This window comes from Solanum tuberosum, unplaced genomic scaffold, assembly GCF_000226075.1.
Source record: "Solanum tuberosum cultivar DM 1-3 516 R44 unplaced genomic scaffold, SolTub_3.0 scf00051, whole genome shotgun sequence".
NCBI classification, from domain to species: domain Eukaryota; kingdom Viridiplantae; phylum Streptophyta; class Magnoliopsida; order Solanales; family Solanaceae; genus Solanum; species Solanum tuberosum.
This window is the reverse complement of record NW_006238978.1, coordinates 1248151-1262032: the sequence shown is the minus strand read 5'-3', so window position 1 is coordinate 1262032 and position 13882 is coordinate 1248151. Positions and strand designations below refer to the sequence as shown.

Below are 13882 nucleotides of genomic sequence, written 5' to 3'. Positions count from 1 at the left end.
GACATTTGATACCAAAAAAGAAAACTTTGTTTAAGCTGATATATATACATGTTTTGCTTATGATACTAAAGATAATCACTACAATAATTTATAAGATAGGATAATAAATTAGTGAAACAGAGAATGAAAGGCAAAATAAAATATAGGAAACTAACACAAATTAGTTAATGAGCAAGTGATTTTTCAAATACGAGATATTAAATTCGAAAATAATATATATAAAATCTCTATCACACCATGTGAAAGTAGAAAATTCTCATTTCAAACCAGAGGCCAATATCAAAAGTAAAGGCATAGCATATATATATATATATATACACGAACTGGATTATTTCTTTATTTGTATGGGATATAAAATGCTCAGAGATAAGATGCTTTTAATAATCTTATATTAATTAGCATATTTCTTGATGTGTAGGTTTGATCATTTTATTAAGCAAATACGTAAAAGTATTTTTATAGACATATGACGGTGGCACTCGAAACTAGTATCATAAATTAATATTTCCTCTAGTCCATATTAGGTGAATCATTGAAAAAAATTATGATCCGAAATAAATAAATAGTTTAAAGTTCAAGAAAATTATTGTTATTTTTTTTTTCCATATACACATTTTATATAAAAAAAAATTGAACTTGCTCTCCAAAGTCACTTCCAATTACGGTTAGTAATAGCAATAGTTTTTCGTATACAAAATCAATCGTATTTTACTTTTCTTTTCTTCCTTTTTTAGATTCATATAAATTGCGTTCATTATCATGACTTTTCACGAAACAAGTTTATTATAAAATGATAATATAAATTTACAGATATAGATCATATTTTTTTTAAATCAAATAATTTTTCCAAAATGACGAAATACATGGTGAAACTTCAGCTAAAACTTATCAATTGTCAAAATTATTAAAAATTTATAGCCAAACACTACTTTAATTAAACGTCTTAGATTTAAACCCTAAATATAAATTTTATATTAATTTTAAAATCGAGTCATGTTAGCGTTGCCCCGAAACGAGCCGCACAAAATATAGTGGAGAGTTGGAGATCAAGATAATAAGAAAGACCAAAGAAAAAAATCAGTGAATGGTTGCTAGTTGTTTATTGATTCAAGGATTCTGTCACACCTCTTTCTCCCCACGAATCCTTCACTTTCCTTCCTTTCCTCTCAATTTCCCTATAAATTCTCCATAAACCCTAATAAACCAAACGCCAAATAACATTATCTTCTCCCCCTCCACAAATTCCAATCTTGATAATAATTTTTTTTTCAAAATAAAGAAAACCCCTTTATTCAGATTCCTCCATTTCTTGATTTTTCATCTATATATATACTCTAATGGTTTCATTCTTCATTATACTCCAACCCCTTTAACAATTTTATGCTAAAGATTCAATCTTTATCTTGAATTCTTGATTTTTCCTCAATCTTTGTGTTGTTTTTAGCAATGGCTGTTGCATACCCTCAATTTTTTGGTACAAAAAAAGTTGACACTTCATTGATGGTGTCATCATCTTCCTCTGTTTCCCCTGTTATTCTATCTCAAGATGAGTTGAAAAAGGTAGCTGCTTATAAAGCTGTGGAGTTTGTGGAGTCTGGTATGGTTGTTGGTCTAGGTACAGGTTCTACAGCAAAGCATGCTGTTGACAAAATAGCTGAGCTTTTACATAGTGGTAAGTTAAAGAACATTGTAGGGATTCCCACTTCAAAGATTACTCATGAACAAGCTGTTTCACTTGGTATCCCTTTATCAGATCTGAATAAACACCCTATTGTTGATTTAGCAATTGATGGGGCTGATGAAGTTGACCCTCAAATGAATTTGGTTAAAGGGAGAGGAGGGTCATTGCTTAGGGAGAAAATGGTTGAGGCAGCTACTAAGAAGTTTATTGTTATTGTTGATGAGTCAAAATTGGTGAATTATATAGGTGGTAGTGGACTTGCTATGCCTGTTGAGATTGTGCCCTTTTGTTGGGAGTTTACATTGAAGAGGCTTGAGATGTTGTTTATTGAAGCTGGATGTGTTGGGAAGTTGAGAACAGCAGGTGGAAGTGGAGGTGAAGAGCCTTATGTTACTGATAATGGTAATTATATTATTGATTTGTATTTCAAGAAGGATATGGGTGATTTGAAAGATGCAAGTGATGCAATTTTGAGACTTGCTGGTGTTGTTGAGCATGGCATGTTTATTGATATGGCTACTACTGTTATTGTTGCTGGAAAACTTGGTGTCTCTGTTACTAATAAGTTATAGGGAGAAGGTTGAATTTTGATTAGTTGTTATCTTTTAGGAACCTTAGCTGAGGTATTAGGATGTTGGGGGTGGGGGTGGGGGGTCTTGCTGAAACATTTATGTGGCAAGTATAAAATTTTGGTGTTTTCTGCACCAATTAATATATTGAATTGTTTGGGGTATTTGCCTCAAAGTTGCTATCTTGCTGAAATATTTACTTGGTTCTTTGTGCTAACTTTGTGTTTTTGGCTTTAAAGTTGGTTTCTTGCTGAAATAATTACTTGGTTCTTTGTGCTAACTTTGTGTTTTTGGCTTTAAAGTTGGTTTCTTGCTGAAATAATTACTTGGTTCTTTGTGCTAACTTTGTGTTTTTGGCTTTAAAGTTGGTTTCTTGCTGAAATAATTACTTGGTTCTTTGTGCTAACTTTGTGTTTTTGGCTTCAAAGTTGGTTTCTTACTGAAATATTTATGTGGATTAAAGAATTGGTGCATTTTGCATCAACTGATATATTGAATTGTTGGATTATTTTGCCTTAAAGTTGCAATCTTTGAAGGGGTGATTGATGAACACTTTAAAGAATGGAACTTTTCAGGCTAGTTGTTGATTATATCATTTTTCCTTGTTATAGATTGTATTTTTCCTTGTATATGTGAACAGCTTTGAGGTTAATCTAACTTGTGTGCTATGTTGCTCGGACTGAACAATGCTGCAACTCCCTTCGTCGGAGCCTCTAAAAATACACTACTCTTGGAGGATCCGACATAGTCCAAGCAACGTAGTGTTTGTGGTCTGATTCTCCTAATGTTATACACTACTCTTGGTGGATCCGACAGAGTCCGAGCAGCATAGTGTTTGTGGTCTGATTCTCCTAATGTTATACACTACTCTTGGTGGATCCGACAGAGTCCGAGCAGCATAGTGTTTGTGGTCTGATTCTCCTAATGTTATACACTACTCTTGGTGGATCCGACAGAGTCCGAGCAGCATAGTGTTTGTGGTCTGATTCTCCTAATGTTATACACTACTCTTGGTGGATCCGACAGAGTCCGAGCAGCATAGTGTTTGTGGTCTGATTCTCCTAATGTTATACACTACTCTTGGAGGATCCGACAGAGTCTGAGCAGCATAGTGTTTGTGGTCTGATTCTCCTAATGTTATACACTACTCTTGGAGGATCCGACAGAGTCTGAGCAGCATAGTGTTTGTGGTCTGATTCTCCTAATGTTATACACTACTCTTGGAGGATCCGACAGGGTCCGAGCTACGTAGTGTTTGTGGTCTGATTCTCCTAATGTTATACACTACTCTTGGTGGATCCGACAGAGTCCGAGCAGCATAGTGTTTGTGGTCTGATTCTCCTAATGTTATACACTACTCTTGGAGGATCCGACAGAGTCTGAGCAGCATAGTGTTTGTGGTCTGATTCTCCTAATGTTATGCGAAGCATTATGTCCAATCCTGTTACATTTGAATCTGCTGCAATTGCTACTGGTTCATGGTAATATGGCTCTTCTTTTGTGTTGAAAGATTCTTGAATTATGCAAGTACTTGTTTTGCCATAATATCAGCATGTGTTGATGCGTTATGGTTCAGTAAAGTGCTTAATCTTCATGTATATAAATGAGCAAATGGATAATCGTGCTTGCACGGAATTTTGTTCGGTTTCTTTATCTCCATGAACTTTCATATAGACACCTGAACTTGTTCAAAAACACTGTTTGGATCCATGAATGCCTGCTAATGTTAGTCTTATTAAGAGTAATTTTCTGCATTTTTTATGACTGATAATCTAGGTGAAATGATATTGATAGCCAAGTATAAACCTAAGTTGTGCGGACTCTTCACTTTCGTTGCCGCACCCGGGTCGGATTCTCCAAAAATACACTACTTTTGGAGAATCCGACACGCATCCGCTGACATTTTTGAAGAGTCCGAGCAACAGAAGTATAAACTACTTTTTGCTCAATAGGATAAAGGTAAGGACTAGAATTTTTCAATTGAAATGTGTGTTTGTAAAGATTGAATGCTGACCATCTATAGTGTTACAAGTTGTGACACAATAATTTGTTTGTCATTCTGTATGTTGGGAAGTCTTTCTTTTTAGAAGCAAGTGGTCCTCCATGGCCACAACTTGTCACTTGTATGGTTTTGAAAAGTTCTGAGCTATTGGGACACATGGTATCTAATGTGGACCAATGGTGTTTTCTTTAAGTCTATAATGATGGTGTCAGAGTCAGCCTGTGTACACCCTCGAGTGTTTCACCAAGTACTTGTTACCTCTCATCAACATAACATAGGTATAGAGTTACTCTATGCATTATAGGTTAGTAAGGTTATTTTCTGACCGGTGTAGTCCCTCATGATATTCACACACTTCAACGATTGATCGACCACATGCTTGGGTGTTAGGAGAGTTACAATGAATCTAGCAAGGGTATCGGACCACATTATCTTTTGGGGCAGATGCTTTGTATCTCTCATGTATATCCATCTTGTTAGAATAGATATCAATGAGACGTTTCAACTATGACTTGTATAGCATTATGATGTTATACAAGTCAAACTAACGTCTTAAACTTTGTATCCAGTAAAAAATCGAGGGAGTAATATGTTCCTTTGGACAAAGGAATATATGAAGATTCCAATGTAGACCACCTATGTGTTTTATTTATTTTATTTTTATGCAGAGATTTTGCTGCTCTGGTTTTGTTAGACTTGCAGTAGCAACAGAGCTAAATTGAACAAACAAGATCCACATTTTGTTTCTAAAATTATGGCCAGAAATTCTATATGAGGATTAAAAGAAATATTAAAATCTCATACTTCGAATTTAGACTTATCGGAAGCAGCCTCTCTATTTCCACGATGTAGGAATAAGATCTATATATACTTAATTCTCCTCAGATTCTACCTTTGAGATTATATTGGGTATGTGATTGTACTTGGAATTAGATACATCACGAATGGAAGATGAGTCCGTTATCTGAGTTTCAGAATCTTTTTACACGAGTGATGCTTACCATTCGAGCAATTCTTTTTTTTTTCCTGGAGATTTCTCAACCTTGCACCATTAAATTACAATTTATCAGGTTGTTTTATCTTAGAAATCGCGGTTATGATGAAATTATTACACTAATTTCAATGTATAAAATAAATCACTTGTATTTTAAGGGCAATAGCTGGCTCTGATAGATAATTGTGGAGATTAAAAAATTATTAATCAATGATGTTTCCAAACTAACTACCATATATTAAAATATGATCATTTTTTTATCAGAATTTTCGAGTTTGAGTCTTGAGTGTGAATTTTTTCTTTGTTAGAGAGTGTTTTACTGATGCAAATTTGAATTTATTTGATCCTCAATTTAAGTACCGAACATCGAGTAAGAAACTAAAAACATATACCAAAATATGATGGATCATAATGAAAATAGAGATAATAGGCAACTTATTTACCATTAGAATTCTTCTACTATTTGCTCTAACCCCTAAAGGGTTGGTACTTGGTAGGTATACATAGTAAGAAAGTAATGCAAATTATGAGAGTTTTTCAATCATATAATATTTTTAAAAATAAAAAATAGAAGACAATACATGATTACAAGATCTTAGGTTGTTGAATTCTTTCCTCACATTGATTGTTAAGTTTTCAACACGTTTTGCTTGCTTTGTTGTTAGGTGGAAGTACATATAGGGATATGAAAATATACTCAAGGGATTTGTAAGGGCAAAAAGGGTATATAGGTGCACTTCTATAGGCTGTGGTGATGGAGGGCGGGTTAAAAAGAAGGATCAATATACTTCAAGACTAATAAGTTTTTGAAGAAGGGATACACATGACATCATGGATGAATTCCACATCAGAAATTCACATGTTTCGCGTGTTTTTAGGTTTGATGATGATATAGATCAAGAAACAAATTTATGAGGGGATTTAAATCCTAGGTTCCATTGGCAAAATAAGTGATTAATGTTACAAAAGAAAAGAGAAATGTTAGATAATTTCCTCTTATTTACCTAAGTCTTAATGGATAATTAAAATGTACTTATACTATGAAACATGCTTGATATTCGATATTAATTAAGATACGCGCGAACTAACTCAAAAGCAGCTTGTAATGATAATTAACTTAACAAACGTCAACATTGATTCTAAGTATAAATGATAAATATGAGTTCGAACTTGGATTAGTTCACCTATGACTTGTAACATTATGATGTTATACAAGTCAAACTAACGTCTTAAACTTTGTATCCAGTAAAACATCGACATACAAATCGAGGGAGTAATATGTTCCTTTGGACAAAGGAATATATGAAAATTCCAATGTAGACCACCACCTATGTGTTTTATTTATTTTATTTTTTTGCAGAGATTTTGCAGCTCTGGTTTTGTTACAGACTTGCAGTAGCAACAGAGCTAAATTGAACAGACAAGATCCACATTTTGTTTCTAAAATTATGGTCAGAAATTCTATATGAGGATTAAAAGAAATATTAAAATCTCATACTTCACTTATCGGAAGCCGTCTTTCTATTTTCATGACGTGAGAATAAGATCTATATATACTTAATTCTCCTCAGACTCTACCTTTGAGATTATATTGGGTATGCGATTGTACTTGGAATTAGATGCTTACAATCCGAGCAATTCCCTTTTTCCCGGAGATTTCTCAACCTTGCACCATTAAATCACAATTTATCAGGTTGTTTTATCTTAGAAATCGCGGTTATGATGAAATAATTACACTAATTTCAATGTATAAAATAAATCACTTGTATTTTAAGGGCAATAGATGGCTCTTATAGATAATTTGGAGATTAAAAAATTATTAATCAATAATGTTTCCAAGCTAACTATCATATATTGAAATATGATCATTTTTAATAAGAGTTTTCGAGTTTGAGCTTTGAGTGTGAATTTTCTCTTTGTTAGAGAGTGTTTTACTGCTACAAATTTAAATTTAATCGATCCTCAATACAAGTACCGAACATCGAGTAAGAAACTAAAAACATATACCAAATATGATGGATCATAATGAAAATAGAGATGATAGGCAACTTATTTACCATTAGAATTCTTCTACTATTTGCTTTACCCCTAAATGGTTGGTAGGTATACATAGTAACAAAGCAATGCAAATTATGAGAGTTTTGTCAATCATACAATTTAAAAAAAAAAAAAAAGAAGACAATACATGATTACAAGATCTTAGGTTGTTTTTTCCCCTCACATTTGTTAAGTTTTTAACACGTTTTGCTTGCTTTGTTGTTAGGTGGAAGTACATATAGGGATATGAGAATATACTCAAGGGATTTGTATGGGCAAAAAGGGTATATAGGTGTACTTCTATATGCCAAACACTACGTGGTGAAGGTGGGCGATTAAAGAAAAGGATCAATATACTTCTAGACTGACAAATTTTTGAAGAAGGAATGAATATGGACCAATGAACCCCACATCAGAAATTCATATGTTTCGCGTGTTTTCAGGTTTGATGATGGTATAGACCAAGAAATAAATTTGCGAGGTCCATTAGGTCAAAGAGGACGATAGGTAATGTCATGAGGATTTAAATCCTAGTTTTCATTGGCAAAATAAGTAATGAATGTTACGAAAGAAAAGAGAAATGCAGTTAGATAATTTTTCGATATTAATTTAGATGCACGCAAACAAACTCAAAAGTACTTGTAATGATAATTAACTAAACAAACATCAACATTGATTCTAAGTATAAATGATATATAAGTTATGAGTTTGAACACGTTACATTAGAGATCAAAGTTATGAGAGAAATAGTGTTCATTACGCACTTTGTAATCTTGTAATTGAAAAATAATTATTATCATCGAATTATAAAATGTACAAGGTGAAACTTCATAACAAAGTTCTCAAATATTACTATAAAATTTAAAATTTCATGACAATGACTATGTTTTAATTACATGAGTTAAAAATTGGCTATTTTGTCAATGATTATATGTGTTAATGGAGTAGTTATAGGTTGATGGTCCAAGATTTTGATCCAATATATGCAAGGCCCATTATATTTTGGGCTTTGATTTTATTTAGTATAGTAATTTCAAGGAGATTTTGGCTTTCCTCATAAAATATGATATGGTTTTTCATTTCAAGGAAAAATGAAAAAGATAATAGGGATATTAACGCGATACACTTGTGAAAAATAATTCACCAAAAAATATTCATTTAAAAAATACTCCATCCCGTTTCAATACTATAGCGATCCCACGTACAATTTGTTTTTCACATTAATTTAATCTTGTATTTTTTAGATCAATTTTTTTTAGCGCATAAGAAAATTCGAAAAATATGACTAAAGAAGGTGATAGTCTTGTATATTCACTCATATTCGTATCTTGAACAAGATTGGATAAGGTAAGTTTGGAATTTTCTATATACAATAACGATCACATTATAAAAGCAAAAAATTCATCCTTTTAACACACCTAGCCATAGGCGCTTTGATATTTTTTTTCTTGGACGTAAAAATCCGTAGATACCTTATTATTTGAAGTTTCATATAGTATGAAAGATTGACAAATAATTGAATTGCATTTATGGGTCAGACAAATTTTTTCACTTTTGCCCCTATTGGGTTGGTTTGTAATTTTTGCTCTCGAGGCAAATAATTTTTTCGTGGGGGCACAAAGTTCATCCTTTCGCATCATAATATCCACAAGACATGTCCTTGCCCTTAAAGAACTTGTGACATTCTAGGCATACATTCGATTTGTAAGGACGAAATTTATTAACCACTCATTTGAAGGGTAAATCGGACAATTAAATGTATTTGTGGACCTAGAAAAGAAGTACTAAATGTCCGGCCCATATTTCTCTGAGGCCCATTTATCAGTTTTACAGGCTAAACATACCAAACAATTAAGAATGTGTGGTCCAAATAAAATTAAAATTTGTTAGTTCTGAATTCTGATGTTGATAGATTAATCATTAATGATTTGACCAAGCTATGCACATATATAACGAGAAATTTGGCACAATCATACACGAAAATAATTTTTAACGGCAATAAATATAGAGCAACTTTCACATATAGCAAACACAAAATTCATATTTGTATGCTATAGCAAAGTTTGCATAATTGCGCTCCATAGCAAACATAAATATTTATATTTCGCTATACATATACAAAAGAAAGCAGTTGTATAATTTGCTTTGGTATACATATACAAAAAGATCAATTATATAAAGTGAGAGAGGCGAGTGAGCGAGCAAGATCTGAGAGAGAGAGTGGCGAGCGAGATCTGGGAGAGTGGCGAGCGAGATCTGGGAGAGTGGCGAGCGAGATCTGGGAGAGTGGCGAGCGAGATCTGGGAGAGTGGCGAGCGAGATCTGGGAGAGTGGCGAGCGAGATCTGGGAGAGTGGCGAGCGAGATCTGGGAGAGTGGCGAGCGAGATCTGGGAGAGTGGCGAGCGAGATCTGGGAGAGTGGCGAGTGAGATCTGGGAGAGTGGTGAGCGAGATCTGGGAGAGTGGCGAGCGAGATCTGGGAGAGGGGAGAGAGGGGAGCGAAAATATATGTATATATACAATTTTCTCTCGCTTTATACAAACACAAACACACTTTATACACTTGCGTTTGTATAAAAAACGAGAGGGGCGAGGGAGAGAACGAAAGTGGCGAGCGAGATTCACCAGGAGAGAGGTGAAATAGCAACAGTTTGCTATGAGGTACAATTAAATCAAACTATATTTATAGCATTTAATTTGAATTAATAGTTTGCTATTATATACAATTTCCCCATAAATATAAACATTAATAAAGATTGTTAAAGCATTTATCGACATTAGTTAATTGCCATTCGATCTAATGTCGATATAGGCTTTAGAAATATTTACAAAGAGTGTTAATTGTCACTAACATAATATATTTAGTGAAAATTAAACTATTGTTGTTAATTAATTAACCGCTAAAGAACATTTTTGGTATAGTGATAAATGGGTTAATTCACAAATAACTATTTTGTATTCCTGAAAAATAATCATTATCATGAATTTTTTTAATTCCACAATTTTATCTACTAAATTTAAAACTTCATGATAATGATTATTTTTCAAAGATATTGGCCGAAAAGAATCAGTGAATTCTACTTCTATAAAATATGTGGTGATGCTCTTATAGCAATTAAGGCCATAATTTTTACGTCTTAATCAGAAGTATTGAGTTCGAACTTTGAGAACTTAACACTATTGGACAATAGATCTACGATGCGAATTCAACTTAATTGATGATCGAGATTGTGAGTTACGGATACCAATGATTTATTAAACAAACACAATTATCAGTAAATAGTAATTAGTGCCTAATAAAATCAACTGTATAAGAAGCTTTTTTATTATTGGTTTGTTACTCTTATGCCAATTTTGCTATTTCAAAATATTTACAAAAAGTTATATAAAACCACTATACCTTTCTAATAATTTATCAATTAAGATCCTTTAAAAAATCAAATAAGTTGCAAACAAATAAATTTAACTATGGGAGAAGTAAAATGGAAAATAAAAAGGCTACTTCTCTATTAAGTATGTGAAAAAAGTAATGGGTGGTAAAAGCAATATTTTTTTTATTTTTTTTTATATCTCAACGATAGATGCTAAAGAAGTTATAGGTGCCAAATTTGTCAAAAAGTTAAAAGTTGTGACATGATTAAAGCTAATTTTCCACTAAAGTTAATCCACAATATAATTAAGTAGCAAATTTATTTTCTAAATATCATGTGGATACTAACACTACTCTCATTGACTATTGATTTGTCTATACTTAGGCACAACACGTCCTACGTATTTTTTTTTAAAAAAATACCACTTTTATATGGTATTAGGTGTTTGTTTTAGGTTTTGATTAATCTGTATTCGGATCAAAATTTCACAAATAATCATATTTTAGCCTTTATAATTGAAAAAAAAATATTGTCATCAAGTTTAGAATTTCACATGTGAAATTTTATGAAAATGTTTAATTTTTTAAAATATTGATTGAAAAGTGACCAATAAACGTTGTTTCTATTTCAACTTTGCGTTGCGTAAATCAGTGTTAAAGGGGAAATGTTTTCTATCTAAAACAACAATTATTTTCAAAAATTCAAACTTAAAACAACTGTCTTGAATAGTAACATGTCCAAACTTTAAAATTACTAAAACAAACTTACTTCAAATTGAATTTTCTAAAAAGACAAATAAATTGAGTCTCATGAAAATTAATGAACTCGTTATCTAATAATCTCATATGAAAATTGAAAGAAATCTATTTATCAAATCTATGTTTTTGGTGTTGTCATTTATTTGGAATTGGAGTAGTTTTCATGTCCTAATCAATGATGAATATTTGGTAATCTGCAAAATCTAATCAAGAAACACATACTTCTATATTGGTGGCTTTTTCGGCAGTGACGAAGACAAAAAATTTATTGACGAATTTGATATCTATATAATGTAGTTTTTAATAAAAAAGATAATTCACATGAACCCCTTCAATTTCTCTACCTCTACCCCCATTGTCCAATTCAAGTTTGTACGTGCAACAGTTCTTTCATAGGATACCTACTATCTTTTATTAATATAAGTGCTCGATAAATCTACCCATCAAAATTTAAATAAATGAATAAAAAATACCTAACATTTTTTTTACGAAGACGCAACACACATATTACTTATCTTAAACCCACTTACACCCCCCTTTAACTCCGCCTCTATGTTTGTGTGAGTCAAGTTGTTTGTTTCTTGATTCAATTCATCGAATACTTATTGTCTCTCCTCAAAATCTAAACCTATAAATTTAACCTCATATATGTGAATTTTTTCTTTTATTAAAGAAAGTTCTGATAAATCACTTCCGTTCATGTGTTTGAATCAATTATGTATGTCTTTGATTCTTTCGTCAGATACCTACTATCTTTTATCAACATACATGCTCGATAACATATATAATCTACTGTTCAAAACTTAGACAAACTGCATGGAAATCATGCAACATTAATCCATTTTGGTGTCATTGATTCATAGGCCATGCCCAAACAAAGTACAAGCCAAAAACAGGCAGGATTACTTAACGATAAAAACTTATTCACACGTGGTGTATACATCAAGCTAATAAATTTTTTATAGTTACGTTATTTAATAAAGTAAAATACCTGTTTATTATGATTAAGATTAAGTAAAATGAACTATAAATTTAAACATATGACATGTATATATTGGGTTAGTGTATACACCAGGTACATGTAAGTTTTACCCCTTACTTAAAGCATATAATTATAGAAATGTTTTTTTTTTGTAATTGAGAAATCCAAACAGGCACGTAATTATTAATTTCATTATCAAGAAAGCTTAAAGCAATAAATTAATTAAAATAGAGGGTCCAAATTGATTACTTCCTTTCTTTGGGACACATTTATGCTTTTTTAATTTACACGTCAATTTCGTAATCAATAGTTTATTTTTACGACATCTGACTAATAATATTTAATCTTTTCTTTAAAAATATCTTTCTTTTGTTTGTTTTTTTCTAAAACGTAAAATATTTTTAAATTATTATTCATTGGTACTACTTGCACACGAAAGCATGCAAAAAGCAGCTTAAAAGCTAAGATCAAGTGACTCAATTTGTGCATATATATATACTAGTAACGAAAGCCCGGGCGCTGCCCGGGCCCAACATTAATAAAGTTATATTGTTATTCTCTCCGTCCCATATTAGATGAGAATCTTACTAAATTTTTATTTTTCATATTATTTGAGCACTTATTAAATTAGGATAGAATTAATTAATTCTTTTCCATTTTACCCCTACAATTAATATGACCATTCCTATATTGTATGTGTATTTTTTGTAACTCATTTCAATGTGCATTGATATAAAGAAAGGGCAAAATGGTGAAGTCTTCCAATGTATTAATGATTTCTTAATCACCGTGTAAAGTTGGAAGTGCCCATCTAATATGGGACGGAGGGAGTATAGTTTATGTATTGTTATAAAAATAGTAAAGATTGTTATAATATATTTTGCTCATAAGTGAGCTAATATAGAAACTTATTTGTCATTTGTCTTTTTAATTTCAATTTTAAATAGCAAATAAATGTAGCGATAAGATTGAGGGTAGAAATGAAGCATATCTTTCTAAATTTAAGTAAAAATAAACAGAGTAGAAGTAACATTAGGGTTATCGATAGGACGATTCATTCGATTATTTTTAAAAAAATTATATCATTCAATTTTTCGGCTATTTTATAATGTATAACCAAAATTAAAATTTTAAAATCATCCAATCCTAATACATGTGACACAAGCAGTACAAACATTAGTCTTTTTTTTGTTCTCTTGTAGATATTTTAAGTTATTATTTATTGTAAATTATAGTACTTTTTATTAAAGTTTTTAATAACATATGTTACTTTTTATGTTTGAGAGTTAAACCAACTTTTTTTTATATGTCTTATATAATAATTTATATGTGTTTTGTCCTTTTCCATTTTCAAAAACTAATACTCTCTCCATTTCATTTTATATGTCATTTATTTTTATAAATATATTGGTTATTCCCTCTTCTTATTGGAACACATGTTGACTTGTGGTGAATACTTATTCCCTCTTCTTATATAGTAATATATAT

General features: G+C 31.6%; 1 protein-coding gene across 1 annotated transcript; it reads left to right on the top strand.

Moving 5' to 3' along the window:
• The first annotated feature begins 1071 nt into the window (after window positions 1-1071).
• Window positions 1072-2443, top strand: LOC102603019 (probable ribose-5-phosphate isomerase 1). Its single transcript, XM_006344151.2, has one exon. The coding sequence runs from the start codon at window positions 1447-1449 to the stop codon at window positions 2251-2253; it is 807 nt and encodes a 268-aa protein (XP_006344213.1). The 5' UTR covers window positions 1072-1446; the 3' UTR covers window positions 2254-2443.
• The last annotated feature ends 11439 nt before the right edge of the window (window positions 2444-13882 follow it).